The 18,499-nt window shown below is 46.3% G+C and overlaps 1 protein-coding gene across 2 annotated transcripts; it reads right to left on the bottom strand.

The window, feature by feature from the left end:
• Nucleotides 1–385: 385 nt before the first annotated feature.
• On the bottom strand, nucleotides 386–18,229 carry myom1a (myomesin 1a (skelemin)). 2 transcript variants are annotated; one of them, XM_037459514.2, is made up of 38 exons: nucleotides 18,084–18,229; nucleotides 16,775–16,964; nucleotides 14,455–14,595; nucleotides 14,164–14,353; nucleotides 13,855–14,012; nucleotides 13,522–13,614; nucleotides 13,325–13,413; nucleotides 13,122–13,166; nucleotides 12,595–12,756; nucleotides 12,360–12,521; nucleotides 11,894–12,035; nucleotides 11,602–11,801; nucleotides 11,462–11,518; nucleotides 11,080–11,204; nucleotides 10,713–10,896; nucleotides 10,360–10,534; nucleotides 9,690–9,811; nucleotides 7,466–7,662; nucleotides 7,125–7,251; nucleotides 6,625–6,809; nucleotides 6,393–6,507; nucleotides 6,140–6,296; nucleotides 5,942–6,048; nucleotides 5,557–5,601; nucleotides 5,241–5,377; nucleotides 5,007–5,151; nucleotides 4,724–4,783; nucleotides 4,575–4,642; nucleotides 4,358–4,483; nucleotides 3,655–3,738; nucleotides 3,302–3,389; nucleotides 3,159–3,197; nucleotides 2,860–2,965; nucleotides 2,242–2,405; nucleotides 2,084–2,120; nucleotides 1,761–1,783; nucleotides 1,377–1,432; nucleotides 386–1,210 (listed from the first exon to the last, which is right to left on the bottom strand). In XM_037459514.2, exons 2-38 carry the CDS (start codon nucleotides 16,909–16,911, stop codon nucleotides 941–943), a joined length of 4,518 nt encoding a protein of 1,505 aa, XP_037315411.2. In that variant the 5' UTR covers nucleotides 16,912–16,964; nucleotides 18,084–18,229; the 3' UTR covers nucleotides 386–940. The 2 variants fall into 2 exon arrangements, with proteins under 2 accessions (XP_037315411.2, XP_037315412.2); XM_037459515.2 differs by lacking the exon at nucleotides 3,655–3,738.
• Nucleotides 18,230–18,499: the final 270 nt, after the last annotated feature.

Genomic DNA, 18,499 nt, shown 5'->3' with positions numbered 1-18,499 from the left:
ATTGAATTACCTAACGCTAATGAGGGCATTTTTCTCAATAAATGAACTTCTAATAGGGGAAAAGGCAAAAGGTCTCTAAAGCCTGTGTACCTTCCATTACAAGGGAGGGCCTGCAGGGAAAACAACGTTATGTTCACTTATTAACAAGACAAACAGCCCAACGACGCTGCAGAGCTCTTTACCTGGAAGTTGCCATTGAAAACGACTTGAAATACAACATTCTGCCCTGATAACATTTAAATTCCGACGCTTCGAAATTCTGTTAAAAGACTTCCAGAGACATGCAGAAAAATGCCGGTCCAACAGGCTTTGTACGAACCCCTTGTTCCAAATGTTCCAATATACTGTAGACGCTTGCACAAAAAAAATAACACACATGCATAAGTAATATTTAAACATAATGCCGGGTTTAAGTGGACACAAAGAAGTGAAGCATGTGACATATCCACTCACATCCTTTTTTTCAATCTCTCGCAAATAGGAAGTTCATGACATCATTTTTATTTAAATTTTTTACATTGCATAACTCGACTTTTCCAAATCTAATCTTGTAATAGTTTACCGCAACAGCTTGGTTTTGATGGCCTTCGTCGCTAAAACAAAGATGAACGATTCAACATTTAACATTCACGGAACTGAACTTGGTTCAGAACGGACAGAAGACAAGTGAAGCATCTACTACGCAATCGATTCCCTTCTCTCTAGCACATTCATTGTTTTCTTTCACAACAAGCGATGCCCAAAGCTCTTTTTGGCCCAGCGCATGAAGGAGGCTTGAGGAAGCAGTTGTATTAATCATTTATTTAAACTGCTCGGTGCGCCGGCATGTGCCGGGGTTAAAAATATGCTTTGGAGATGGCCCAGTCGTTAATGTCTTCTGCCTTATTTCATGACATTGCATTCTCCTCCTCCTCCTCTCTCTCTCTCTCTCTCTCTCTCTTTAGCCTTTCTTCCCCTCCTTGTTCTCCTCGTCCTCCGGGTTGTAGACGCTGACGGTGAACTCGCCGGCCTCCGTGCCGTACTTGTTCTTGACCAGGAGGGCGTATTTGCCGGAGTCGGCCGTGGTGACGGCGGCGATGGTGATGCTGGCGAACTTGCCGTGCTCGAACTTGAGCTGGTAGCGCTCGTCAGTCGCCAGCTCCTTGTCGTTCTTGGTCCAGCGGACCTCAGGCGCCGGCTCGCCCCAGACGTTGCCGGTCAGGTTCAGGGACTAAAAGGGAAGGATTGCAGGGTTGTTGTTTTTTAAGGTGTGTCACACACACACACACACACACACACACACAGATCGGGATTTCACAGAGCTCAGATAATGAAAAAGAAAGAGGAAAAGTAAGAGCGGAGAGTTGATCAGCATGCTGCACATCTAGTTTCTTTACTTTGCCCTCTTGGATCGCAACCACATCTGGCAGGCCTCCAACAACCCGGGCGCGATCTAAACAAGGAGCACAAGAGCGAACAAAAGAAGCCAAGGTCAACCATCAGTCAACCTGTGGACCGTTGACAACATAATAGTCACAGACACTGACTGAACCGGCAGGGGAACATTCTTCAATAAACATACCCACGTATTTTAACTCGAATCCACGTATTAACGATATTATGAAACACGTTTTGGCGGAGATGTACATCACATTAAATGATTTCTTGAATGATTGTATCGCGATGAGCACACTCATGTTTCTTTAATTCCACTCATTCCAGATAAAAGAGGTGAAAGAGCTTTTACGTCCAAAGAAACCCCGAAAAAAAGAACCACTTACTTCTCTCTGCGATTGCTGCCGCCCTGCAAAAGGGAGGAAGGAAGGAAGAAAGGAAGGAAGGAAGGAAGGAAAGAAGGAAGGAGACAGACGTTCAGAAGCATCCTAAAATTATATCAGTGGGCCAAAAAGCTTGTAAACCTGTTTTGTTCTGAAAGCCATTCAATATTAGGAAATGTATTTTTGAAGCACCTCGGAAAGAGCTCACAAGGTACACAGAGTCTATTTTAGGTTTGTGATGACGGTGAGTATTTATTTGTGTAAACATCCTCCTCAAACAGGATTACACAACAGAAGGACTGAGTCGGATGAGTTTATTTACTTACTTGAGCCTTTGGAATTCTTCAAATGCCTCTTCCCAAGCTGCAGCAGAATAAAATCAACACATTATTATTAATAGTTACGTATACCAAATAGCAAAAAAAGTACATTTTTAGCACAACAACGAGCAGCTTCTTGGCTTGACTGTAAAAGTTTCGCTTACCCTTGCCGGTCAGATCAAAGACCCTCTTCACGCCGTCCTTGCCGTCGAAGATGTCCATGGTGTATTTGCCTTTGTCCTTCTCAGTGGGCTCATTGATCTTCAGCCAAAGCTGCTCTCCTGTGACTCCAGACTTTACTCTCTCCGAGGCTGCAATCTTAGCATCTCTAATGGAGGAGCGAGTAACACACGGAGATCAATGAGAGCTGGAATCCTTGTGTTGTACCCACATGAGGGATCGGACACATGGGAGCTGCGTCACTGGCTGCTGCAGAGATTTAGTCCCCACCCGTGGATTGGTTTCATGTAGTTTGGACCATAAATATACGCCGAGACTGACAGTTATTGTCCAAAACAGTCCAATTTAAACATTTTCTTATTGTGCAATACTGTATTAGTCACTAGAATAAGAATTGTAAGAAATGTATTCGCACCAAAACAAGCTTTAAATGGCTTGAAAACACTACCAACTAATTTCAGAGAGAGTTTCCTAAAATAAACAAAGTGTGTTTATAGTAGTTTTTGAATGGGTTTTTCCATGACAGGTGCATATGTGTTTATCAGACCGGAGATTTAAAAAAAAAAAAGTAAAATATGTAAGGATAGAAGGCTTGTGCATACTTGTGGAGCCAACCGACACGCAGTTCCTCATTGTAATATGTGATCATGGAGTAGAGGATGATGCCATGTTCAGTGCTGGTGACTTTTATACCACAGGAGGAGTTGGCTGGAAGGGGAAATAATAAAAATCAGGTGTTATATAATTCAATATTAATTCAATATTTATACATCCTCTCATCGCTAAATGTTTTAGCCCAAACACATGCAGCGGGAGCACAGTGTGAATGTGCACATGTGTTTTCTAGTGCGTGTGGTGTGGTGCCTCATTGCTGCTTGGAGTGTGACGTTTAAGGACTCACCGATAACCCTGAACAGCTCATTCATCACAGCTTGGTATCCTGAGGATGCAAAATAGGAGGCCAACAGCAATTAATCACCTTTCTTAGTGCAAGACTCGACACCACCACTTTCCCACTCACAGAATTCCTCAAAGCGACTCTACCTGCGTCCGTCAAATCGAAGACGCTCTTGTCTTTGCCTCGGTCGTCCCTCAGCAGGACCTGGTAAGTACCCGCATCCGCCTTGGAGATCTGCAGTTTGAGGTGAAAGCAATATTTAGCATTCTTGAGGCAGCCGCGAATTTCCAAAAAGGAGAGAAATACAACGTAAATCACGGGAACAGATAAAAAAAAAGACGGTAAAACAGCCAGACAGAGAAGAAGTAGTCAGAAAAGGCAAGCTTCTCTACTGCCCGGGATGCTGCAGGCATTGAAGGGGGGAACATGGAAAAAGGTGAGACGTGAAGGACACACATATATATTATAGAACTTATGGCAGCAGAGATTATGTCCAGACTTTGGGTCTTGGTGGCGGGGGAACGTCCTCTGCAGGTGGCCTTTTTCCTTCTTTTCCTTTTGGTTTCTCCTGCTTAATTACCCACTGTGAATTAGACGGATGAGCCAGTTAATGCATCTGCGAGTGACAGGAGTGGTGATGGTCAGGCCACCTCTCCTGAGCTCATGCAACGACCCCAACCCTCTCCTTGTGAGTGATGTTTTATATAGTTTAAATGCACAGGTACCTTGAAAAAATAAATGACTGACAACTAAAAAGAATGACAGCTTTGCAGTTTTGACATGTTCGAATAAATTGTCCCGAAGAGTTGAGTAGAGTGTTAGAAATGAATGGTTTTATGAATGAATCACGCAGATAAACCTATATATATATATATATCGTATCTACACTATAGCATGAATGTTGAAAACAATCAGAAGTCAAAATGAAAGATAAACGCTCAGAAATAGTCAGTTGCATCCAATTCGTCCGCTCTAACTCCGAGGTACGACAGGCTGACTCGAGCAGCACTACGGCGGGACTCGGGAACGTAAACAAAGCGTTTCATCATTTCGCATAGTGTGTGTCAGAGAGGGATGGTTGGCAGCGTAGCACATAGGTCTACGATGGAAGCACAGCTGCATGAGGAAAGCGACGCTTTTAGCCCTTTACTCATAAAGCTCAAGGCTCATCACAATGCAAAGCCTCTGTCTGATGGGCTGACCTTTCCGATATTAAAGGTCAGGTCGCCGTCGTTTCTCTCGATTTTCTGAGCGTCCTCATCATCCTCTGCGATCTCAATGCTGTCCTTAGACCAGGTGATCTGAGTCTCTTGTCTGACATTTCCGATCTGAGGAGGGAAAGTGGAGTGATTGGATTAAAATGGAGCCGTTTGTGATGCTCCTCTAATGGGACCACTGTTTGAAACCACTTTTTCTTACCTTGCATTTCAACAGCACGTTACATTCCGGAGTGACAGTGAAGCCGAGGTACTCGACAAAGTGAGGACCTGTGGGTAGTCAAAGGAAATTTATTACAAAACACTCTTGATGTTTAACCTGTATAAAGGAAAAGTTCGATTTTTTATTACCTTGTTTCCTGACCCATTCTGCCCTCTCAAATTCAGACTTCTTTTGTAGCTCCCTGAACTCTGTGTAGCAAGAAGTTGATCAGAAAATCAATGGCCCCGGCACGACAGCAAAAAGAAAGGTGGTCCTCTGCTGCCCCTCGAAGGCCAGTTACTTAAACTGCAGCGAAAGCACCGCACCAAGTAGAGGGAGACTTTGAGCCTGTAGCCTGTAGCCCGTTTGTTTGGGATGTCTATAATAAAAAATGACACATGGAAGTTGAAAAAACTGCATGCGAGGACTCACCGTCTCCAATGAGCACCAGGCTGGTTGTGCCCTTAGCCTTGCCGTCCACCAGGTCGAAGGTGAACGTTCCCTCGTCGCTGATCTCCAGGGAGTCCATGAACATTTCAATGATGCCGGTGGACTTGTTGAAGTTCACCGTGTATTTCTGCGAGAGATGCGGACGGATCAGTTTGTTGCGGACGATCTCGAGCTAGAAGTGGGACGACATCGAAGCAGGTCCACGGTTTTCCCCACCTTGTCCTCGTTAATGATGACGTCGTTAAAGACATAATCCACTTGGCAGGCCGAAGTGCATTTCTCCACTTCAGTCCAGAAACGTACGCGACCCTTCTCCAGCAGCTCAAAGGCCATTTCATTCTTGAAGGGAATAACTGATAAAAAACACATTTTCTTAATTTTGAAAGTAACATAGGCTTGGTAGATGAAACCTGTGCTTTTGGAACACAGTGATGGTTGTTCTATACCTCAAATACACATAAAAGCACTATCTGCACAAGATAAATCAAATCAAATGTTATGAGCCTTTTGTGTGACTTGGTGGGATATTCACCGGGGAACTTGTGGTCATGGCTGATGTCCAGAAGACGTTTGAGACCTGACGACAACAACAACAACAACAACAACCAAATGGATGAATGCTGAAACCTGTTTGCATGAAACTAGGATGACCGTATTTTGTAAGAGCACAAACGTTCTCCTTGTCAAGTACAACCTTGGCTCTCACTACAACTTTGACAGAAACTCACTGAATAACTTGAGGCAACTTTCCAGACAAAACACACGTCACATAAATTCCCCTTCAGCGTAACACAGGTCAGTTTGATGCAGCTGATTTACAGAGACAGTCCTTCATGCCCTCATTACACTTTTAGCACCAATGTCACACAGAAGTCACTCCAGAGGAGCAGAGAGGCCAACGGTGTGGGTCGACTCACCCTCCTCGGTGAGTGTGTAGCTGGAGGAGAAGCCGTCGGTGTTGGTGACCACACAGGAGAAGGTGCCCAGATCCTCCAGTGAGGGACTGTTGAAGATGGCCCTGGACCTGGAGAAGGGGGGGACGAGTGGCGCGTGAGAAAAACGAAGCCCGGGAACAAGAGTATTTGTGTCCCCCCCCCCCCCGAAAGGACGCTCACCTTCCCTGTTCAGTGACGAGAGTCAGGCGGGACGTGTCTGTTATGGTCTGGTAGTTCTTGGACCAAACAAACTCAGAGCCCTCCTTCATCTCGGAGCACTCAAAGATCATGGAGATGACGCCGTCGTCGTCGACGTCCACGTGAATCTCATTGGTGCCTGAGGGGAACGGACGGCAAATGAGTGTGTGTGTGTGTGTGTGTGTGTGTGCATCACTGGCATCACAGGTGGCAGTTGCATAACAATCCCACTCACCGGGGCGGGTCCGGGCCAGGATCGGACCCAAGACTGCGGAGGGCCCTCCGACTCCGGCGAGGTTTTGAGCGCGCACGCGGAAGTCGTAGGACGCACCCGACTTCAGCCCCGTCACCTAAAACCGGCGCGGCAGGAGTTCGGTGGAGGGGGGGGGGGGGGGCAGATGTTGTTCAGAGGGTAAATAACTGCGTTTCAGGACGATCCAATAAAACAATCCATTTGTCATCCTCGCCTTCATGTATTTAGTCTTGTTGGCCTTCTCGTGAGCAGCCTTCCAGCCCTGCTCTCCGGCGGGGGCCTCCTTGATGTCCAGGTAGTAGCCGCTGACGGGCGTGCGGCCGTCGAAGGCGGGTCGCTCCCACAGGACCACGGCGGAGGCGTCCCGGACCTCCAGCACGTGGAGACCGACGGGAGGACCTTGGAGCGTAAAAAGAGAGGAAGTTGGCATTACACAATAAAAAGGCTATTGCTGTCTCTGAAAGGCATTGAGTTCAGTGCAAAGTGAGGTAACTGACTCTTTGTTTGTTTCGGCCTGGTAAATCCAGTTCAACTAAAACTAACAATCTTAGTCAATATCAAAAAGCTTGAGACAGACATCTCGTCATTGACTAAAAATAGCTTGAAAGATCAATTGACCATCAATGGTTCCCAATTAACTGATCGAATTATATAATGGTTGACTCTCTTATATCTACTGACCCACGTTTTTCGTGGACGTATTATCTGTCGTACCTGCCACAGTGATGGTCCACTCCTTGCACTCCAGAGCTGAGGTGGGCAAAGAGGCTTCACTCACACCTGCCATGTTCATAGCGCGCACCTGGAACTGGTAGAAGACGTTCTCCTTCAGGTTCTCAGCCTAAAAGATAATGAGAAAAAATTAAAATACCTGTTTTAGGCTGCAAACGTAAACGAATCACCGCGTGGATCGAATCATTTGGGGTTAATGAAACAAAAAAGGTTAAAATTGTAAATTTGCCAAAATGCAGCGAACGATGACATCATGTTTCCTTCATCCATTGAAAAGCCACAACTATTTAATTGTATCCACGGGTGTTAAAAAGTTAACTTACTTTATAAGAGGTAGTAGTCAATGCCTTGAGGTTCATTTCATGCCACTTTCCAACCACGTCGCCCTTCACCGTCCTGTAGTCCACAAAGTACCCTCGGATATCTGCTCCTCCTTTGTTAGCGGGTTCAGTCCAGGCCAGCATCATGTAGTCCTTCGCAGCCTCCAGCAAGGTCACCCCAGTGGCCCTCCCAGGGACGGCTGCAAAGGAAGTTTGTATTCATTATAATGCAGATCGTTTTCAGCCCCTCGTGAAAAATTCAATCCTATACGATGGCATACAGCCGGGCGTTAGCCGAATATTTCACAGGTCTTAGTTTGTCATTAGTGTACGGTTGAGCATGCTGCATGCTCTGCACACACCAGATAAAAGTACTTACGCTCGAGGCCAGAAGCAGGATAACTTTCACGCTACGAAACTCTCCGAAAGCCAGACGAGTCTCTCATTAGGCTCATGCTCTTTGAGAACACAAAGATTTAGCCTTCACCTTGGCAAAAACAAGTAAAACAGAACTCAAGCAAAAAAACAAATCAATAGCCGTATCCAGCATAAGCATTGGAAAGCATCATCTATTTTTAAAAATGTGTATTCAACCTTATTTCTAATGAATGAAGGAATGAGGAACAGCGAACTCGCGTTGTTAGGGATTGAGTATGTAAGTGATGAGTATGTAAAGCAGGCTCATGCAAATATACACATAATATACACTCACCGGCCACTTTATTAGGTACCCCATGCTAGTAACGGGTTGGACCCCCTTTTGCCTTCAGAACTGCCTCAATTCTTCGTGGCATAGATTCAACAAGGTGCTGGAAGCATTCCTCAGGGAGTTTGGTCCATATTGACATGATGGCATCACACAGTTGCTGCAGATTTGTCGGCTGCACATCCATGATGCGAATCTCCCGTTCCACCACATCCCAAAGATGCTCTATTGGATTGAGATCTGGTGATTGTGGAGGCCATTTGAGTACAGCGAACTCATTGTCATGTTCAAGAAACCAGTCTGAGATGATTCCAGCTTTATGACATGGCGCTTTATCCTGCTGAAAGTAGCCATCAGAAGTTGGGTACATTGTGGTCATAAAGGGATGGACATGGTCAGCAACAATACTCAGGTAGGCTGTGGCGTTGCAACGATGCTCAATTGGTACCAAGGGGCCCAAAGAGTGCCAAGAAAATATTCCCCACACCATGACACCACCACCACCAGCCTGAACCGTTGATACAAGGCAGGATGGATCCATGCTTTCATGTTGTAGACGCCAAATTCTGACCCTACCATCCGAATGTCGCAGCAGAAATCGAGACTCATCAGACCAGGCAACGTTTTTCCAATCTTCTATTGTCCAATTTCGATGAGCTTGTGCAAATTGTAGCCTCAGTTTCCTGTTCTTAGCTGAAAGGAGTGGCACCCGGTGTGGTCTTCTGCTGCTGTAGCCCATCTGCCTCAAAGTTCGACGTACTGTGCGTTCAGAGATGCTCTTATGCCCACCTTGGTTGTAACGGGTGGTTATTTGAGTCACTGTTGCCCTTCTATCAGCTCGAACCAGTCTGGCCATTCTCCTCTGACCTCTGGCATCAACAAGGCATTTCCGCCCACAGAACTGCCGCTCATTGGATGTTTTTTCTTTTTCGGACCATTCTCTGTAAACCCTAGAGATGGTTGTGCGTGAAAATCCCAGTAGATTAGCAGTTTCTGAAATACTCAGACCAGCCCTTCTGGCACCAACAATCATGCCACGTTCAAAGTCACTCAAATCACCTTTCTTCCCCATACTGATGCTCGGTTTGAACTGCAGGAGATTGTCTTGACAATGTCTACATGCCTAAATGCACTGAGTTGCCGCCATGTGATTGGCTGCTTAGAAATTAAGTGTTAACGAGCAGTTGGACAGGTGTACCTAATAAAGTGGCCGGTGAGTGTATATGACGAGAAGAAGAGAATCTTAAATAACACCTGTGGAGTAACTGAGAATGACAGTTAAAGATGTGTTGTTAGGAAAAGGGAAACGAGTGAACAAAGATGAGTTGAGAAGGTCTCTGCAGAGGGCTGCAGGTTGTGTGTGAATGCCTCAAAGTAAACACGAGTCTACCATCTCGGCGGCCATTCCCAGGACAGATAAATGTTTTAAAAATAGCTGGCAGGAAGCAGCAGACGGAGGGAGTGCGGCTTGGCTCGCTGCAGGCAAAGTGAATAATGGAGACGAGTCGAGAGGGAACTCACAGATGGCGGCTTTCACAACCACGGCCTCAGAAGCGGAGGAGCTCTGGCTGTATCCGGCGGCGTTGACGGCTTTGACCCGAAACACGCAGTTTGACCCCGTCGTCAGGCCGTGGCACACAAACCTGAAAGGAGAGCAGACGAAAGCATGAGGGGTCATATTGTGTGCATGAAAGAGCTGATAGAAGCTGAATCCTTGTTTGAGCAAACAAATATAAATCAATTGCAATTAAGTTACAGATAAGTATTCTTTTCAACTTTTACAGAAACCCTGGGGAGAGAGATGGGGGGGTGGGGGGGGGGTTCAGGCTGGAGTATTTCAATGATTAGCAACAAAAATAAAAGTTGAGGAGTGAGAAGTTTCTATGAACTCAACTGTGAAACCAAAAGATAAATAAATAAATATATCGCACTAATAGTTTTCAAATCAGCAAACAAAAAACGTATAAATAATTTTATGAAGCATAAGCCGCCTTGCCAGTTCCTAGCCAAAGGATATGGGTGGTTTGAGGCGTAGAATAGCGTCAGAGACGTTCATCATTATTATTGTTATCGTTATTAATACTATTTAAACAGTATTTCTCTGTAATTATCAAATTGGAACAGTAAAATGTAGATAAGCTCCTGGTTTGCTGCAACCATAAGCAACCATTTCCGTTAACCTGTACGTTACCTGGTCTGCTTGACGGGTTTGTTGTTACAAGGTGTCCACACATCGGTGCCCACCTCGCTGTATTCAACGTAGTATCCAACCAGGTATTTAACATCCTTAGAGGCCCCCCAGAAGACCACCACTGAGGTGTCAGTGTTCCTGGTGGCCACTGGATTGCCGGGAGACGACGGAAGGTCTGTTAAGAAAGAGGTTTGTAAGAAATTAAGAAATAAGACAAGAATATTGTGAGCGAACGGAAATCATGGGTTTGGGGTCTGATCGACCGTAATGCAGGACAAAAAAAAACAGCTGCCCGGTAAAATAACTGAAGCGCCTTCCCCTCATGCCGATGCCGGGTGTCTCTCCCAACTCACCCAGTTTGTCTCCCACCGTGATCTCCCCCGTGGACGCGGAGGCCTCGCCCACACCGGAGGAGTTGCAGCAGCGCACGCGGAAGCTGTAGGACCGGCCCTCGGCCAGGTCGAACAGGGCGAAGCGCGGAGACTTGACCGGCATGCCGGAGTTCACCCTCTGCCAGGCGTCCGTCCCCGAGATGCACTGAGGCGGCGCGTGAGTGAGGGGGGAGCAGGTGACGCCGCGCGGTGGGGGAAAAAAAGGGGAAAGGTGATGCGACACACTCGCACTACAAAAGCAGCGACGTCAAAGCTGCTCTTGGGCAAGGTGTGCTTGAATGTGCCGTCTGCTCGTCCCAGGCTGGTTGGGTCCACCTTCCCTACTCACCTTCTCGATGTAATACATGACTCCTTCGTGGCCCCTCTGGACGGGAGGCTTCCAGGCGAGCACCACGTAGCTCTTGGTGGCCTCAGTGACCACCACGTCAGAGGGTTCTCCGGGGACAACTCCCACTGAGGAGTCAAGAGGGAAAGTCTCTTCATACAGGTGGAGGTTGTAAAAGTCACTTGGGCTGCTTATCATTCTAAAAAAAGACATACTTGGATAGTATTCTTTTCAGAACTTGAACTTGATTTTCCAAGAAAACCAGTCGAACAAAATATGAAGTTCTCATTTCTCGGAGAAGTTATTGTGGTTGGATGCCCGGCTCTCATACTCAGTATAAAAAGTCAAATATCATATACATTATACTGGTTTAAAACCGTCGTACCAGTGGGATCCTCCTCGGTGAACTTAATCATCCCGGTCCAAGGGGCTGACGGGCCGGCTGTTTAGGGAAAAATAAAAAAAATGTATAAGTCGGCAGGGGTCCCGTGTGTGTGTGCGTGTGTGTGTGTGTGTGTGTCTCACCTCTGAGGCGGGCCCTGTCGGAGGGATCCATGGCAACCACGGCGTCGGAGACGCGGGACGGCCTGCTGACCCCTTCCTTGTTGGTGGCCCGCACCCTGAAGACGTAGGAGCGTCCCTCCACCAGTCCAGTGACGGGGAAGCGGGCGTACTTCACCGGCGCCTCGTTGCACTGGGCCCAGTGGTGAGTGCCCACCTCGCACCTGGAGATAAAATACACCTCGGAAGTCAGATCGGTGAAGCGCCAGGTAGGAAAGGCGGCGCCCCGCGGCCCAAGAAGGAGGTCGTCCCGAACCTGTCGACGAAGTATCCCAGGATGGAGCTGCTGCCCTCCACCGCCGGCTGCTTCCAGGTCACCACCACATAGTCCTTGTTGGCGTCGTGGCAGCGCACGTCCAGGGGGGCCACGGGAACCCCCTCTACCTCCACATCGGCGTCTGGCACGGCACAACGCACACGCACGCACACACACACACACACACACACACACACGCTGTTTCTAAATCAGGCTGATCTCCATTACAGTACAGCAATACAGTGTGGCATTAATGGGGATCCTCAAGATTCAACACTATTGTGCATAAACCCACTGATTGTGTTTTCAGATCACACTCCCAAACATAGAAGCATTCCTCTAGAGGACACAGCAGCGGGGGGTGGGGGGGGATGTGTCATAGGTTGCTTTAAAACCGTATAAATCAGTGCAGCTCAAAAAGCTGTATTTAAAAAATATATCTATACATGCATATCGAGCACCTTACCTCTGACATACACATAAGCGGAGTAGGTGTCAAAGCCAGATTTGGTGTTGACACGCAGGGTGTACATGCCCTCGTCCTCCTTGTTGAGGTGGACAAGTGTGAGGGTGGCTCGTTCTCCGGACCAGTGGGTGTGCACCCACTGAGAGGGCTTCAAGGGGACAGCTGGAGCACAGGAGAAGTGTGACCAGATCCATAGGATGGACTCATTAAAACTCAATGTTGCCCCTCTACTTACAGTTTCTGGACCACACGACCTCAGGCTGGTACTTTTTCACAGTGGGGTAAATGATGACGGTGCAGCCCAGGCTCAAAGTTTCGCCTTCGTGGCCAAAGGCCACTTCGAATTTGTCAATGATGGTTGTTTCGAATGTGACACCATGCTCAGCGCAGAAACCATCTGCACAGCCAAAATAAAGAAATTTTAAAACTCTGCTACTGTTAAAATATCTACCCTGATTACTTTATTTGTGTTATTTATTTCCAGCGGACATCATCATTCGACTGAAGCTGTGTTTTTGTACTCTTGATGAAGTCCAACACTCTCCTTTTGCCTCTGTTTTGGTCTCCACCAACTCTTAAATCAAATGATAAACTGTGTTCAGCTAACTGTGTACGTCTGCCGAGTGTCGGTGGATTTCTTGAGCTTGTTTGCTAAGAACGAGGCAAAAACACTGAAGCTGAGGGAGACTGACGTTTGTAACAATTTAACATTTTTCCGTCGTTTTGAAAAAGTCGGTTAGTGAAGCGATCCCGTGGACTCACGTGGTTTGGGATCGAGCGGGCCCGCTTCCTCGCCCTCCTGGAACCCTGCGGAGAAATCTACTGTTCAACAGTCCAACCAGATGCACTGTGCTCACCTTTCCAAAACAACACAAAACAGTGAGCAAAAGTCCAAATCTAAAACCAGACATAACCCGTAGGACCATATTTAGGGTGGCGTCGATTCGACGTAGCGGGTCACCTACTTTTGACAACGACGGTGGCCACGGCAGAAGCTTCTCCTTTCACGTTGAGGGCGGAGGCGTGATACTGAGCCGTGTCCATGAAATCACAGCTGAAAACATTTGGGTTTGGGGGAAATGAGCATTTTGACTTTTTTTGGGGGGGCGGGTGGGTGTTGCACATCTCATTTGAGTCGTAACTGGGGTCAGCGGTGACCTACTTCTTGATCTCCAGGGAGTGCATGTTGTAACTGCTCTCGATCGTGTACTTCTGCGGGCGGGCCTTGGCGTCGATGAGGACGTTGTTTTTGTACCTTGAAGACAGAAGAAAGAAACTCGGTTCGTTTCGTTACCGCGCGCATGTGTGTGTGTGCGCGTGTGTGTGTGTGTGTGTGTGTTCACGTCGAGGCCTGTGGGCAAAATAGATCTGGCCGATCGCCGAGAGCTTTGGATAGGAACCCCCTGCGTGTGACGCACACTCTCTCGTCCTCTCCTCAGCCTCTTTTGCACGTGACTGGAAGGGGGGGGGGGAGGGTTTTTTTTTTTGGACTCACCAGGCGACCCTGGGCTTAGGCCACCCGGCCGCGGTGCAGTGCAGCCTGACCGTCCTGCCCTCCCACACGGTTTGCCCGCGGGGCTTGACGATGAACTCCGGAGGGTGCGTCAGGCTGTCCGGGTTCATCTTCTTACGGAACTCCGCCCACTCCTCCATCTGGAGCAAGAGAGCGAAGGCCTGCGCGGTCACATGAGAGTAAAGTACCGCGAGCATCTGTGGGCCTCGTGCGGGACACCCGATGATCGGGGGGGAAATAAAGCACCTGGTTGTTTTCCCAATAGATGACGAATAGATGAGAAGGATTTACCGTCTTGCTGAGTTCCATGCGCCCGGCGGACTCCCTGATGTGCGTTGATCTGGTTTTCTTCTCCACTTTGACGTCCACGGCCTCCCTGGCCTCCCTGACAAACAGGTTCCTCATGGCCACGTAGTGAATGCCCTCCTCCGTGACCTCCTCCTCCTCCTGCGCCTCCATCAGGCCGCGAACAACCTCGTGACTAAAACCGAACAGAGCAGATCGCACCACTCAATAGCCGCGATGGTGCCTCATCATTGTTGACTCTGTTTGTTTTTTTTACTGGGGGACGTCCACACTCACTTGGCTCTGAAGACGGGAATGACGTAGCCGATGACTTCCTTGTCCGTGTCCGTGGCCAGGTAGGTGCGCTTGGCTCTCTTGGGTAGCGGGCTCAGTTTAACCACCTCCTGCCGCTTCTCCGTCTTCACAGTGGTCTTCTGGCTTAGAGGTGAGAGACAAGAGTCACGTGCAGTGCAAACTTTTAGGCCCATCCAAAAGCAGTGAACTGCTTTCTACATGAAAGCCACATTTTGTGTTGAGGCTGATGAGACTCTGTTTCGTTGATATTAAATCCTGCGATTGTCATTAATTAACTAATCTTACTATTAGCATTGTCTCTGTAGCCAACGTATGCTATGCTTTGCACCTCTTCAGAATTATACTTTCGTGGTCATTTTGTCAAAAAATGTGTTGCGTGTTATTCTTTGGTTGCATAAACGTTCCTGTAATCAAAAAATGTAATTCTAAGAAAATTAAGCAGTTATGTTGGATGAAACAATGGCTCTATTCCTTAAGGACCAATTTAAACAAGTAACTTTGATGGTATCCACCATGTTTGCTGCTGTGCTAAAAGATACCATATGGAAAAGATGCACATGGAAATATGGAAAACATTGACATGCTGCCTCTCTTCGTTTATAGAACTTAAGCAGTCAAGTCTGCCGGTTATATAAAGACAGGTTCCAAAGTCACTGCGAAATGGAAGATGTATTTCGGTCCGTCCTCTGAGGACGCTGACCCATATCACACATGACTCATTTACCCATCGGCCTCTCGGGCCTCTCTGTTGTCAGCTGGGGGTAATAAGTGGAGCCGGAAGCAGTGGGTTATGCAGCAGGGCGGAAAGGTTCATTTTTTTAAAAGCCCTGCTTTCATTCACAGTCTCCTCCAAGTCCGCGCCTGTCCTTCCGTCCGGGGTCAATGATTTCTCAAACGCTTACATAATGGGAAACTCTCAAACAGAAACCGTGTGCGTGGAAATCTTTAAAGGGGAATAACACTGACTCGTCCAATTGAGTCACTGGATGCTGACGACCGATCAAGACTAAAACTTCTAAAACGTCTCCATGCAGTGTCTCTAGAGCGGGCCTCATGGAAACCTCTCGCGTCTCCCGCCTACAGAAATAGCTTAGCGGCCCATGAATGTATCTGGCAGCCATTCATTACAGCTGGCATTCCCTTGCTGAACCCCCCCCCCCCGGGTTTAGAAAGCTCCCATGGCATCCAACATGCACACTGAGCTCCGCAGGCTGAAGGACACGGAGGCTCTGACCACATCACGTGTTCGGCCCGCCGTACAAATGGATCGATAATCAATACTTTGCTTTGATCGAGCCTCGTGTGGTTCTAACACAGAGTGTCACGAAAGAAGTCTGACAGGAAATTCCTCGTTTGACAGTTTAAATGACTCCATTATTTCTTTTGTTTTGAACGTTTGTTCCTGCAGCTGCACCCTTATAAAATGAAGGGCATGAAGTACACGAGAATCTTTATATCTCTCTCTCCATGACAATGATTTATATTATTTATTAGTCTGACAACTACTACTTCAATTAACTGATCAAACAGTTTGATCTGCCTAATATTATGGATCAATGAAAACGCATGGTTCGCTTACTATGATGACTTCATATTGCTAATTTGTTCAATCACAGTCCTAAGAATTTTAATTCAATAGCATAGACATTTTTTTAATTATTGTCTATGTGTATTCACTGGGATTTGGATTATTGTATTATAATCCAGCTCGTAAATGTCTTCAGATTGATCTAGGATTAAAGTAAATCGAATATGGGCATAATACTATTGCCTCGTGGTATTTAAAAGTTAGCTACAGTAGACTTAGACTAGACCTAATTAGACACCAGAGCCCAGACTAGTACACTGATATTTGAATTACTTACTTAATATTACGGTACTGGTTCTGGCCTGTTTGGGCCCCATACGCAGTCCTATCATTTACAACGGAACTGATTTGATGAATGAGTTTTGAGTTCACAAGCTTTGACCTGATCACATCGTGGAACAATACAATGGCATAACTGTACTAATGTAAACTAAAGGATCAGGCTGGTTCATGAGATGCTTTTGCTTCTACCTGAGTAGCAACATAACTAACAGAGCTACAATGAATCACATGAGCATGAGCAGGTGAAGACAAGTAGTCATTTTGTCACACACTTTCACACCAGATGTACAGGTGTACAGAGTTGAATATCTGAAAGAGGTCTGCAACGGAAGCAGCAGGTTGCTTTAAGCAGAACCCTGTTTGTTTTTTTAAATTATTTTTACTTATTAACATATCAACCCAATACTTTGGATCTCACTCTGATCCCCTTACCGACGGCTGCTGGTCTTGTACGAGGAGAACGATTGCTGTTTAACGGCCGACGTGGAGCTCAGGTAACAGCTGCTCTCACACTGCTGCTGCTGCTGCTGCTGCTGCAGCTTCTGCGTCACTTGTACTGATGCTGACATCCCGAAGGTCTCTGCGCCAACTTATTGGTTGACTGTTTTTTCCTTAACCAGCTCTGTAAATCAATCTCAGTGTTACCATTGCAAGTAGGTGTCTGTGTTGAAGGGTTAGTTTAAGGCAGGAGGTGGTGATGAGGTATTAAAGTTGTTATTTCTTGTTGGAAGAGAGCAGTTCAGGTGTTGGTTATAGGATCTACTTCTAATGTGTTACGGGAAGAAGCGGCAGGTGGATAAACGTTGATTTGCTTTGCGGACTAAATGTTAGTTTTGTGTCTTTGAGGATTACATGAAAATGTAACAAACAATGACGTCCAGAATCAGAATTGTAGAAATTATGAATTCATGGTGAAATTGAAAAATACAGGTGAAGTGATGAAATCCATCAACTGATGAGGACATCTAAAAGGAATAAATATGTTTAAAATATCTTTAATCAAGGCTTGGTTTAAAAGGCTAAAGATACACGTAATAATCCTATAACACTAAAGCTCTGTACTCAACACTCTTGTAAGTACCGAAGCTGTTAATTATTTTGTGGATGTATTAAATTGTGAAGAAAAAAGCCCCCTCCACCTCAACTTCTAGAAGCCAAAGTTTAAAACGTCTTTTTTTGGTCAAAAAGTTCAAAGCCCAAAGGTATTCAGTTAAGGAACAGGCAAATATTCCCATTTGAGAGGAAACCTCCGGAATCATGACTTAAGTTAATTATCAAAATTAACATTTTCTTTTGCGTTCAGCTCAAAGCTCAAGTTATACAGCTTGAAAATATGAGCAGCCCACATATAGGCCCGAGTCTTCACGTCAACTCAATCAATCAATCAGGTAAGATCCGCTGTTTATGACAATAGACGCATGTCTAAGTAAGTAAACTGGACTGTAAGCCATGAGTGCAAAAGATAAGATCTGAGTCAAATGTTTTAAGTAAAGTGAATGTTAATGGAAAAGATTAGCATTACTTTTAGGATGGAATTTCACTTCAATGACATGCACTCTAAACTACAATGACTGCATGGATATAAAAGATCTGGTTAGTGTGATGGACAACAAGATATCTGAATATATTTACATTATTACAACAGATAATAACAATACAAATGTTAAAGAAGATCTCAGGCCTCGCTGATTCACAATTTTAATTCTAATGTTAGAGCCATAGTTATATTGATATTACTCACCAAAACAAAGAATTCACCAATCCACAGTAGTTAAAAATGAGAGAAAATGTGCGCTATTCCAAAAGGAGCTAAAGCAAGTTCAGATCCGGGGAAAGCAGCAGGGTGAGGGCAGTGGACAGGACGACAGTCCACTGAACCAAAATAATGCTGCCACTCGGCAGAATGCAAGACACACCGTCAGGACCTTTTAAGGCTGGCGAGGCTTTAAATTTAGACCATGAGAAGGCCCAGCAGAGGCTGCTCAGCTCGCATGGCCCTCTGCTGCGAGCTGCCAGTGTGTGTGTGTGTGTGTGTGCAATCAGAGGTCTGCTTGTTGTGGATAAAAGAGGGACACTACTCACCTACCGTTAACCTTCCGGTTGAATTTGTCATTTCAATGTTAATTTTTCTAGGTATTTTGCTGTCTAATTGAATGG

Source organism: Pungitius pungitius, chromosome 15 (assembly GCF_949316345.1).
Source record: "Pungitius pungitius chromosome 15, fPunPun2.1, whole genome shotgun sequence".
In the NCBI taxonomy this organism is placed as follows: domain Eukaryota; kingdom Metazoa; phylum Chordata; class Actinopteri; order Perciformes; family Gasterosteidae; genus Pungitius; species Pungitius pungitius.
This window is presented reverse-complemented; position numbering and strand designations above follow the sequence as displayed.

Coding starts and splice junctions, on each gene's coding strand:
- myom1a (XM_037459514.2), bottom strand. CDS start 16,911: ATGTCAGCATCAGTACAAGTGACGCAGAAGCTGCAGCAGCAGCAGCAG. Junction 10,897..11,079: donor TCATGTATTACATCGAGAAG/GTGAGTAGGGAA, acceptor GCGCCGCCTCAG/TGCATCTCGGGGACGGACGC. Junction 10,535..10,712: donor CACGGTGGGAGACAAACTGG/GTGAGTTGGGAG, acceptor CTTTCTTAACAG/ACCTTCCGTCGTCTCCCGGC.